The sequence below is a fragment of the Trichomycterus rosablanca genome, chromosome 12, assembly GCF_030014385.1.
Source record: "Trichomycterus rosablanca isolate fTriRos1 chromosome 12, fTriRos1.hap1, whole genome shotgun sequence".
NCBI lineage: Eukaryota > Metazoa > Chordata > Actinopteri > Siluriformes > Trichomycteridae > Trichomycterus > Trichomycterus rosablanca.
Window position 1 is genome coordinate 10,687,095 of NC_085999.1, and position 13,222 is coordinate 10,700,316.

General features: G+C 38.2%; 1 protein-coding gene and 1 long non-coding RNA gene across 2 annotated transcripts; one reads left to right on the forward strand and one right to left on the reverse strand.

The window, feature by feature from the left end:
- Positions 1–9,388: 9,388 nt before the first annotated feature.
- On the reverse strand, positions 9,389–10,483 carry htr1fa (5-hydroxytryptamine (serotonin) receptor 1Fa). The gene has a single exon (XM_063006676.1). It carries the CDS (start codon positions 10,481–10,483, stop codon positions 9,389–9,391), a length of 1,095 nt encoding a protein of 364 aa, XP_062862746.1.
- Positions 10,484–10,698: 215 nt separating this feature from the next.
- On the forward strand, positions 10,699–11,335 carry LOC134324187 (uncharacterized). The gene is made up of 3 exons (XR_010014155.1): positions 10,699–10,947; positions 11,024–11,083; positions 11,148–11,335. It is a non-coding gene; the product is annotated as an uncharacterized LOC134324187 (long non-coding RNA).
- The last annotated feature ends 1,887 nt before the right edge of the window (positions 11,336–13,222 follow it).

Consider the following 13,222-nt stretch of genomic DNA (forward strand, 5'->3'; position numbering starts at 1 on the left):
ACATCATCTGTGCAGAACTTTACACTAAAACTGCATTAATACTGTAGATATCTTAATTATTTTGACTACTGGTTTGTAGACACTGTAGACACACAAATATAGACAAATGTAGACACAAAAAACTTTGTTGTCTCTTGATAGCAGTTATTTTCCCGCTAGTTATGTTTAAAAGGTTTTTAGTTGTATTGTGCAGCCAATGGAATTTCTCAGAACTTACATATTTTACCTTTTTAACTGAAGACAGATTTAATGCTAGCTGTAGATGCTTTTGTGAAACTTTTTGTATTTTTAATTAATCTGCTCAATGAAAAACTCCTTCACACCTTTCACTGAGATACCACCTTCTGTTGCAAACTTAGTTTAATGGAGTTTGCTCCTCTGTACCAGCATGTGTTGATTAGAATGCATGCACCATGTCAGAGGTTTACTGTTACTTTCCCCTGATGTAAATTATTATGCATTTTCCCCCACAGAGATGCATTTAGTAAAGACACAGAGTTAGGAGGTGAATTCTATACTGTTGTTTTGTTAAACTAGGTGCACTGTTAGGATTTTTTAGGCAGTGGTATAGCTTATAGTCTGGATTTAGCTCCATCTGATTTCCACCTTTTTGGATGCTCAAAAGAGCTTTAAGAGGAAGAAGATTTTCATGTGATGATGATGTGAAAGCAGCGCTGCATTAGTGGCTACGCGCTCAACAAAAAAAAAACATGTTTGCTAATGGCATTAAAAATTTGGTATGAAGCTGGGAAAAATGCATTGGAAGTGATTTAATTCATGAAATTATTAATAAAGAGTTTAAAAAGTGCAGAACTTTTTTGAAGAACCCTGGTATATTAAATATATACAACAAGAAGTCTTAGTAATAAGTGCAAAACATATTTATTGATACATATAAGCAGTTCTGTTAACACAAGTTGACATAATTTTGAGTTTCAATGAAAAACATCACTTGGCAAATGTTCATGTGCACTGTTATTCATCCCCCAGCCTCAGTAGTTGGTTGATTATCTTTTTTTTTCTTTTGCCTCTCTTGTGAAATTGTTGTGTAAAAGCGTTCAGCTCATTGAGGTTTTTAGGCTTTCAATGTGCAACTGTTTCCTTTAAATAACAAAAGATTTTGTGGAGACCGAGAAGGCCTCTCCAGGACATTCTTGGTTGGATTCCTTAACCACGATTTGGCCTACTGGAAAATTCAATTATATTAGCAAGATTCAGTTTCACCACAAGAGGCAAAACATTTCGCCTCAAACTTCTTTGGTATGTATCTGAATCCATGATGCTAATCACAATCACACAGTCAAGATTCCCAGTTCCTCCAGCAGAAAAACATTCCCACATCATCAAAGACCCTCAACCATGCTTGATTGTGGGAGTAGTATTCTTCTGGTCTAAAGCCTTGCCTTTCTAGCATCAAAGAAACCACTAATTTATAAACAGTTCCAGTTTTGATTAGTCTCCCAGAACTCTGCAGGCTATCCAAATTCCTTATGGTATATTCTAATTGACCCTTCCTGTGGTTTTTACCATGCGTTGTGGAGTCTGGACATGAAGTCCTTGATTGTTAAGTGATTACTTATTGTCCAAGCCTCCAGGTCATCCTGTAACTCTTCTGTATTAATGTGGATTTTTCTTTGTTGTTCTGATTAGATCTGGGCAAGATGTTGGGGTTTCTCCCACAGCCGGGCAGGATTGCTATGCCACAAGTTTGGAACTTCCAGACAATACTACCAATGGTGTCCCCTTGCCCTTTTGGTGCACTGAAATGATTTTCTTTCTTAGCTTTTGTGACAGCTTAATTTTTTTTCTTAGCTTTTGCTGAAAGACCTGATTCAAGGCAAAATCTAACAACACAGAAAACGTTTACATTTTCTTGGGGGGGGTTACAAATGTGTAATACAGATCTATTCCTCTGCACCACAAATACACAAATACTCTTGTTGCAGTCAGTAAACTTTAAGGCCATGGCTCAAAGTGCATGTTTTGAGTATAATTGTGAGTTGAGAGTCACAAACAAACCTGGCCTTCTTTATCAATGTCTACAATGCCCTGGTTATTTATGGAATTCTGTACCTTAGCTTTCCCCAGAACATGTGGCAGAGGTAGAGGATAAAAGAGGAAAGTCTTTAAACTACAGAATCATTTAGTTCATTGGTTAGCCCTGGTGTGCTAGCATGTTTTACCACTGTGACACCCAAGTGTTTACATTTATCATCTTTTGAAATAATTTTTGCAGCATATAATGAGTTCCAAAAATTATTTATTGTTTTTTTAAATTACAAATCCGATGTAAATAACAAATGGTATAAAAACAAAGAAATAGTTTGTGTAGTTCACAAACATTATGGTCAATTAAGACTTTTAGCATGAGTAAAGTAATCAGCAAGTGGACATGTATGCCATTACATCAATACTAAATTGATGTGGTCCACACTACACTTTGAAAGGTTAGAGAAGTCTATTTTTTGTCTTGTTCATATTATTAAGTGTTGTCAGGTAGATTCTGACTCCTGGCAACCATATGGATAGTGTTTCTCTCTTAATGTACAGAATACAATATTATATTACATGTTTAATATTTGTAACTTATGCCTAGATTAGAAAATACAGTTAAAATTTTAGCATCCATTGCAATCTGTTACAGGCTTAAATTCCAGTGCAGTTTATAATACTTACAATTTTAATCATTTTTTTCTCATTTACAAATGATTTGTTTTAATATATACAAAAACACAATATATTGCCCAAAATTTAGGACACCTGAACAGGAGTTTGTTGGACCTCCCATTTCAAAAACAAATGGGATTAAAATGGTATTAAAATTACAGGCACTCTTCTGAGAAGGTTTGTCACAAGACTTTGAAGTGTGTCTTGGAACTTGGAATTTGTGCCCATTTAGTCAAAAGAGGATTTGTATGGCAGGGCACTGATGTTTTTTTAACATTATAATTTTACTGGCATTTGATTCAACAGGGCAAGATGCTTAATCAGAAGAGCAGCCCTTATAAAGTGCCAGGCGAGCATCTGCAGGTGATAATGAGGCTACTCACTACTTACACCCAACCCTGTGTTCCAAAGCCACACCCATACCTGTGCTCTGAAGTTACACCAACACCTTAATGAGGTAAAGTTCATGCAATGTAAATACAAAATGTTTGCATATGATCTTATTAAGCATAAACCATTAATGTTTTTTCTATATTAAGAAAAGATTATTAATGAACTAAAAATACAGCAGTGTGTAAAACAACAAACGGACCATGTACATGACATGTTTATTTTCTAGACATTCCTTAATGACAATAAGTATTAATATAAACTTTTTTAAAAAGACAGAAAATACACACTATTTACATTTCATTTTACATACTCACTATTTATTCCTGTTTTTTATATACCACTTTTACAAAACCCTACAAAGTCATTGTGAGCTGTGCTGTTAGTCTAATTTAATGCTCAAAAGTTGAAGGACACCTGGATTTTCAACTTGTTTTAATGAACTAGCATGTTCATAGCAATACAATTTCATATAAAAAGAAATAAAATGCAAGTAATTACATTTATGAGTAATTATAAACCTATATACAGTGTATCACAAAAGTGAGTACACCCCTCACATTTCTGCAAATATTTCATTATATCTTTTCATGGGACAACACTATAGACATGAAACTTGGATATAACTTAGAGTAGTCAGTGTACAGCTTGTATAGCAGTGTAGATTTACTGTCTTCTGAAAATAACTCAACACACAGCCATTAATGTCTAAATAGCTGGCAACATAAGTGAGTACACCCCACAGTGAACATGTCCAAATTGTGCCCAAATGTGTCGTTGTCCCTCCCTGGTGTCATGTGTCAAGGTCCCAGGTGTAAATGAGGAGCAGGGCTGTTAAATTTGGTGTTTTGGGTACAATTCTCTCATACTGGCCACTGGATATTCAACATGGCACCTCATGGCAAAGAACTCTCTGAGGATGTGAGAAATAGAATTGTTGCTCTCCACAAAGATGGCCTGGGCTATAAGAAGATTGCTAACACCCTGAAACTGAGCTACAGCATGGTGGCCAAGGTCATACAGCGGTTTTCCAGGACAGGTTCCACTCGGAACAGGCTTCGCCAGGGTCGACCAAAGAAGTTGAGTCCACGTGTTCGGCGTCATATCCAGAGGTTGGCTTTAAAAAATAGACACATGAGTGCTGCCAGCATTGCTGCAGAGGTTGAAGACGTGGGAGGTCAGCCTGTCAGTGCTCAGACCATACGCCGCACACTGCATCAACTCGGTCTGCATGGTCGTCATCCCAGAAGGAAGCTGACGCACAAGAAAGCCAGCAAACAGTTTGCTGAAAACAAGCAGTCCAAGAACATGGATTACTGGAATGCCCTGTGGTCTGACGAGACCAAGATAAACTTGTTTGGCTCAGATGGTGTCCAGCATGTGTGGCGGCGCCCTGGTGAGAAGTACCAAGACAACTGTATCTTGCCTACAGTCAAGCATGGTGGTGGTAGCATCATGGTCTTGGGCTGCATGAGTGTTGCTGGCACTGGGGAGCTGCAGTTCATTGAGGGAAACATGAATTCCAACATGTACTGTGAAATTCTGAAACAGAGCATGATCCCCTCCCTTCGAAAACTGGGCCTCATGGCAGTTTTCCAACAGGATAACGACCCCAAACACAACCTCCAAGATGACAACTGCCTTGCTGAGGAAGCTGAAGGTAAAGGTGATGGACTAAACCCAATTGAGCACCTGTGGCGCATCCTCAAGTGGAAGGTGGAGGAGTTCAAGGTGTCTAACATCCACCAGCTCTGTGATGTCATCATGGAGGAGTGGAAGAGGATTCCAGTAGCAACCTGTGCAGCTCTGGTGAATTCCATGCCCAGGAGGGTTAAGGTAGTGCTGGATAATAATGGTGGTCACACAAATATTGACACTTTGGGCACAATTTGGACATGTTCACTGTGGGGTGTACTCACTTATGTTGCCAGCTATTTAGACATTAATGGCTGTGTGTTGAGTTATTTTCAGAAGACAGTAAATCTACACTGCTATACAAGTTGTACACTGACTACTCTAACTTATATCCAAGTTTTATTTCTATAGTGTTGTCCCATGAAAAGATATAATAAAATATTTGCAGAAATGTGAGGGGTGTACTCACTTTTGTGATACACTGTATATATACAGTATGTACATACAGTGTATCACGAAAGTGAGTACACCCCTCACATTTCTGCAAATATTTCATTATATCTTTTCATGGGACAACACTATAGACATGAAACTTGGATATAACTAAGAGTAGTCAGTGTACAACTTGTATAGCAGTGTAGATTTACTGTCTTCTGAAAATAACTCAACACACAGCCATTAATGTCTAAATAGCTGGCAACATAAGTGAGTACACCCCACAGTGAACATGTCCAAATTGTGCCTAAAGTGTCAATATTTTGTGTGACCACCATTATTATCACTGCCTTAACCCTCCTGGGCATGGAATTCACCAGAGCTGCACAGGTTGCTACTGGAATCCTCTTCCACTCCTCCGTGATGACATCACGGAGCTGGTGGATGTTAGACACCTTAAACTCCTCCACCTTCCACTTGAGGATGCGCCACAGGTGCTCAATTGGGTTTAGTCCATCACCTTTACCTTCAGCTTCCTCAGCAAGGCAGTTGTCATCTTGGAGGTTGTGTTTGGGGTCGTTATCCTGTTGGAAAACTGCCATGAGGCCCAGTTTTCGAAGGGAGGGGATCATGCTCTGTTTCAGAATGTCACAGTACATGTTGGAATTCATGTTTCCCTCAATGAACCGCAGCTCCCCAGTGCCAGCAACACTCATGCAGCCCAAGACCATGATGCTACCACCACCATGCTTGACTGTAGGCAAGATACAGTTGTCTTGGTACTTCTCACCAGGGCGCCGCCACACATGCTGGACACCATCTGAGCCAAACAAGTTTATCTTGGTCTCGTCAGACCACAGGGCATTCCAGTAATCCATGTTCTTGGACTGCTTGTCTTCAGCAAACTGTTTGCTGGCTTTCTTGTGCGTCAGCTTCCTTCTGAAATGACGACCATGCAGACCGAGTTGATGCAGTGTGCGGCGTATGGTCTGAGCACTGACAGGCTGACCTCCCACGTCTTCAACCTCTGCAGCAATGCTGGCAGCACTCATGTGTCTATTTTTTAAAGCCAACCTCTGGATATGACGCCGAACACGTGGACTCAACTTCTTTGGTCGACCCTGGCGAAGCCTGTTCCGAGTGGAACCTGTCCTGGAAAACCGCTGTATGACCTTGGCCACCATGCTGTAGCTCAGTTTCAGGGTGTTAGCAATCTTCTTATAGCCCAGGCCATCTTTGTGGAGAGCAACAATTCTATTTCTCACATCCTCAGAGAGTTCTTTGCCATGAGGTGCCATGTTGAATATCCAGTGGCCAGTATGAGAGAATTGTACCCAAAACACCAAATTTAACAGCCCTGCTCCCCATTTACACCTGGGACCTTGACACATGACACCACGGAGGGACAACGACACATTTGGGCACAATTTGGACATGTTCACTGTGGGGTGTACTCACTTATGTTGCCAGCTATTTAGACATTAATGGCTGTGTGTTGAGTTATTTTCAGAAGACAGTAAATCTACACTGCTATACAAGCTGTACACTGACTACTCTAAGTTATATCCAAGTTTCATGTCTATAGTGTTGTCCCATGAAAAGATATAATGAAATATTTGCAGAAATGTGAGGGGTGTACTCACTTTCGTGATACACTGTATATATATATATATATATATGGAACATGCATCTTTATGTCATCTTTACCATAATGAGTTTGCTGTGCGTTTGCCCTCAAAAGTACCTTGATTAGGTCAATCCTTTATTTACACAAGCTAGCAGATGTAGCTGACTTGATGTTTGTGAATGTGGGTGACTTGATGCTTGTGGGTGTGTACTGTGCTACTCCTGTCACTTTTTAATGTGCAGAATCTATTCAGGAATGGTGTTGATAAAAATGAATATAGTCTACTGTATAGGTAGTACATGGTGTTATTTTTAGTTTTCATTTTATAAAGACAATTTTAAATGTTTATCAATAATTGTAGAATGTCACTAAATAAAGGAGAGCAGAGGATGGAAAAGTGAAGAATCACCATTTAATTACAAAAGTACAATGAAAATGAAGGTCGGCTGCCTTGTTGTTGCTTGCTAGTGTAAACACATGACACATTATGTCTAGTGCACACTACATTAATTAAAGCCCTATATTGTAGTCACTGATGAATTGTAAAGATGAGTAACAAAACCTGATGCATTCAGCAGCAGGTAGAATAATGGCATAACAAAATGTTACTTGTCTTTCTTAAATATAAATTATACTGTTATATTTGTTATATAGAGTAAATAATTACACTAATAATTGTTACTTTTCTGTTAACATGTTCTGTAGTGAGCAGTATGTGATTTGAGACACAGCTTGTCAGTGGCAGCACCCACATTTCTCTCCCTGTGCTACTGCATGATATTTTCCAAATGCAGACAAAAGTTTCTTGAGGAAGTAAACAATACATTTGATATGTTGTAGACCAAGGATTCAGAAACCTTTCAGATCAAACAACATTTAAAATTGACCCAAAACATTCAAATACTACTATTCCTCTCCCAGTAATACACACACAGTAGGTCTATGTGTATACATACATCATGGTCTTAGTTCTTTCTCCATTCATCAGTTCTTCATGAGCATAAATTAATTCCAAACTTAGAAAACATTACATTGTGTTGGGGCAATGTATAAACCTCCTTACTGTAAATGATCTGACCCATAGTAGCTGCACTGTAATTTTTGTTATCTACATAATGCTTGATTTTTCTAGTATTGGAAAATTAATAATGAGGGGCTAAAGATTGGGAAACAAAAAACATAACTAATAAACATGACAGCCTTTCTTAACGGTTAAAGTAAAAAGAAGTTATGTGAATTAGATATACTTAATTCATTTACAGTGGTACCTTGAAACTCAGCGTCAATTGGTTCTGGGAGTGGCGTTGAGTTTAAAAGGCGTTGAGTTTTAAGTTATTTTTTTCCCATAAGGATGTATGGAAAACCTGTTAACGCGTTCTATGGTCATATTCACACTTTGATGACATTTTACTGCACCGCACAAGCCGAGCGCTGAACAAAGTGGCTGGTTATTGTTAATTAGAATTTTTTTTTTTAAAGAAGCTGAACACGTTGAGTTTAAGGAAATCGTTGAGTTTTAGGGTACAAATTTCTCGACGAAGGGTGCTGAGTTTCAAAGATTTTGAGTTTAGGGGACGTTGAGTTACAAGGTATTACTGTACTTTAATTCTTTATTATATTAGTGCAAGGTATCTGGTGCAGGTGCTTTTCATACCACCAGTGATATTTGTAAAACAGTCTGAGAACCTTTATTGTAGACTGTTTGTTTACTCCTCTTTTAACTTGACTGCTATTGACCACAGTGTTAAATCCCCTATGACCACAATATGATTAATCGTAAATCATGTTGTGTGGACTAGGTGTGTTTGGGTTATTAAAAATTCTACTGACATGTTATCCCAAGGGATTTTGCTGGTACATTCACTACATGGAAAAACGTATTGGAACACCTTCTGATTATTGATTTATTAGTGTTTCAGCCACAGCAATATTAACAGGAGTAAAAATGAATTATATAAAGAATATTATATGCTTCAGACTTCACAGCAACAGTTTAGGAAAGTAATTTTCATTATGGAAATGTGCATCTGTACACAAGATATGCTCTATAAAGACATGAAGAAAAGCTCAGTTAAAAGAAACAGCTGTGGTCTGCACAGAGCTCTGACCTCAGTCCCAATAAACAGCTTTGGAATAAACTGGAATATAATTTGTGGCTTTCTTGATTGACATCAGTGCCCCACCACACAAATCACCTTATGACTGAATGGGCACAAATTCCCACAGACTGAAATTTTTTATTTTTTTTTTGTAGCTGAAAATACCACACAGAGGTCACTTTATTTTAATACCATTTGTTTCTGAAATGGGATGTTTAACAAGCTCGCTGTCAGGTGTCCAAATACTTTTGGTCATGTAGTGTATTATACTGTTGGAGGGAAACTACTATTTTGCTTGGTTGTTTATCTGAAATTTAACAAGCTCGCTGTCAGGTGTCCAAATACTTTTGGTCATGTAGTGTATTATACTGTTGGAGGGAAACTACTATTTTGCTTGGTTGTTTATCTGAAATATTCATCAACATTAGAAAAAAAAGTGTTCTGTAACTGTCCTTTCATGGGCTCTGTCATTTTCATCCATTAACATAATGTGTTCTGTTTATTCTCTCTTTGAATTATATATTCATATTGTGTATCAATGATAATTTTGACATTTGATAACTTTTTTAAATGCTTTTTTAAAGTCCTCATTAAATATTGTGTAGATAAGTGGATTTATGAGTGAGTTGAGGTATCCGAGCCAGGTCAGAAACGTGGCTATTTCATTGGATGGAGTAAAGTTCGAGCAGGTGTTAGCAATCACTTCATGAATAAAGAAGGGCAGCCAACAGATAACAAATGCCCCTATAATAAGGCCCAGGGTCATGGCTGCTTTCCTCTCACGTGTGCCTGAAATCCGGTGTCTTTTAATCGACCTCCCTCGAGACCGAACGTTTGGGCTTGTTGTAGTAATTCGCCCCCTTTCACATTCGGTAGAAGGTTCAGATAGTGACTTTTCAGGTGGACTGAGAGTTTCAGGACTAGGCTGTTCTCTGGGGATCTTGTGTCCGTTTGTCTCAATCTTTTTCAGATGGCTGGTCCCTCTTTTGTGGTAAAGAATTTGAGCTGCCCGGTATATCCTGTAGTAAAGGATGAGGATGACTAGAAGGGGTATGTAGAAGGCCCCGAATGTGGAGTAAATGGTAAAGGCAATGTGATCATGCTTAATCAGGCACTCTGTTTCGTTATCTGGTTTCCCATTGTGGTATCTCCAAAGCACTGGAGGTAGCGAGATAAGAACGGACAGGATCCACACGATAACGATCATCACGGCAGCCCTCCAAGATGTCCTCTTCCTGGAGTATTCCACAGCATCCGTGATGGCACGATAGCGATCCACAGCAATGGCCGCCAAGTGCAAGATGGAACACGTGCAACAGGTGACGTCCACACTCAGCCAGATGGTGCACATCACCTGACCCATGACCCATGTCTCCTTCACAATGTAGATGATGCTGAAGGGCATGACCAGGATAGCCACCAGCAGGTCTGTTACTGCCAGAGAGCAGATTAAGTAGTTGGCAGGGTGGTGAAGTTTACGTGTGATGATGATAGCAGTAATGACTAAGGAGTTTAAGACTGTGGTTAATACAGCAAATACAGACAAAATCACGGAGAGAAGGATCATGCCTGCAGAAATTTTACCAAGCCCTTCTGTAGAGCCGGCCCCATCTGTGCCGTTTGAATCCATGCCTGGTGGATAGAGTAAAAGAGAAAACACAGAACATTTGTAAACATTAAAGCCTGATCGTGTTCAATTAAATGTGCACAGTTTTTCAAATGCAGATTTAATAAAGGTACTGACTTAACAAAGGACACTTGGTGGACAAAATAATGGAAACAACATGTTTGTTATTCCTAACACTGCTGCACAGGTGATGTATGTTGAATTTAATTAACTGCATTTATCAGTAAAAAAAAATAAATACATATGTCCAAGAAACTAAATACAACTAACAAAATTCCAGTAGGGCAAATAATGTGAATTAGTCTAGAAACCATAGTTGCAGGTAAGGCGGTAATGGCAGCATCAACAAATATGGACAAACATTCACTCATTCACTGTCTGTTTTACCACCACTGTGTTCTGGTCAGGTTCGCGGTGGGTCCGATTTATTAGACGAAAAACAGGAAACATCCTGGACAGGTCATCAGGTATGGACAAACAGCATATTTAGCCAATATGGACAAACATTCACTGTCTGTTTTACCACCACTTTGTTCTGGTCAGGTTTGTGGTGGGTCTGATTTATTGGACGAAAGACAGAAAACACCCCGGACAGGTCATCAGGTATGGACAGACACTCACTCACTCACTTTCTTAACCGCTAATCCAATTAGGTGTCTCCAATTAGGTGTCTCCAATTAACCTGACTGCATGTTTTGGACTGTGTGAGGAAACTGGAGCTCCCAGAGGAAACCCACGCAGACACGGGGAGAACATGCAAACTCCACACCGAAAGGAATTAGCAAAAAAGAACAGTGGTTGCAAGTGGAAGCTAACTGACATAGATAGATAAACATGTCACACATTGTTACTAAATGTTTCCAAAGAAAATAAATAATTAAAAAATAAGAAAGTTCCTCCATGAGCCTTTTAACAGAAAATGTTCTTCTTACATGCTTCATAAAGCTGGCATTTAGAGCAGAGCTGATCTGATGTGTACATATTCTGGCTCCCTGAGCAATTAAGATAAGTAATATGAATCAGTATGGTCAAATGAATTAAATTTATAATATGTATTAAAAAAAAGACAGTATGCCTTTAACTGACAGTGTTCATAATGGCATGGCCAGTAATAATTATTTATATTTATATAAATAATAATTATATTTATAATTATAATAATTATTTTATTATTATTTTTTTATTATTATTATTGATTATTTAAGGTCAAAAACCTTTGCTGGTCCCCCCAGTAAACAGATTTAAATGTAATTAAAATGTATTGGAAATTCTGAAGATCAATGATAAAGTAGACATCTACCTTTTTCATCTCTTTACCTAGAGGGTTATATTGACTCCAAAATCCAATCACAAATCAATCAGGACTAGTGTGACAGCATATTAGAGGTCACACTTGTCACTACTTTAATACCAGTTGGATAGCCAGCCAGTCAACACTGCACAATGATTACTGATGGTTATTGTTTATCTTTTTATTTTTAAGTTTTTATTAGTCAGGTAATTAGCGGTGACATAGCTGGACTACTAGCTGTTAATTAAATTGCTGAGAATATAAATGCAAATCAAAACCTGACTTTGGCTGAACATTACAGTTTCATGTACTTTTTTAATGTGTGTAATCCAACTCGCTCTCTTTTTATGCATAAAAAGAAGTCACCATCTGCGATCAATCATATGTAATGTTAATGTATTAGAAGGCAATGAAAGAAAGCTCATTAATGTAGAATTAACAGTAAATTACTTAAAGCTACTGAAATCACAGTCACCTTTGACCGCTGTGAGCTGTGTTTGCCCAATGTGTGAAAAATCAAAGGCTGCATGCCAAGTTGTGCTCTGCGTATTAAAGGATTAATGACACCACTGGTAATGTAACTTGATACATTATTTAGTACAGTTTATTGATATTTGGATAAATGGGTCCTATAGACATTTTTAAATTCTACATAAAATGTAATGTTGTTGTTTGTGTTGTTTATTAGGATTTTAACGTCATGTTTTACACCCTTCGGTTACATTCATGACAGAAATGGTAGTTACTCATTACACAAGACTCATCAGCTCACAAGGTTATATCGAACACAGTCATGGGCAATTTTGTATTTCCAGTTCACCTCACTTGCATGTCTTTGGACTGTGGGAGGAAATCGGAGCAACCGGAGTAAACCCTCACAGACACGGGGAGAACATGCAAACTCCACACAGAAAGGACCCGGACCGCCCCACCTGGGGATTGAACCCAGGACCTTCTTCCTGTGAGGCGATTCTTTAAAATAATCGGATCATAGTGTCATAGTTGCTCTTGATCCAGTATTCATGCATTGTATGTGTAAATGCTTCTTCTTTAAAGGTGTGACTTTTTACTTGAAGAAATTTATCATATATCTGTACCCTCTATAAGGAGTAAATTATTCCTGTCCTGGCATTTGGGATTTGGCCACTTTTTCCTTCAGGGACTCAATTTAAAAGAAGAAGGTCATGTGTAATCAGTCACTGCCACCAGAACCCATAGTGTTTACTTCACCCTATGAAGGTGCTATATTAAAGCAGGAACACTATATCTATTACTGGAAAGTGCAGTGGATTCAGAAAGTTATCAGACCTCTTGAATCTTTGCACATTTTATTATATTGTGGATTTGATTTTAATTAAATAAATTTCTATAAAAAGTACAATCTCTACAGTTGAGTAATTTTAGTATATCCACCATATGACTAGGGAAGTCAGACAATTATGAAGGTACTA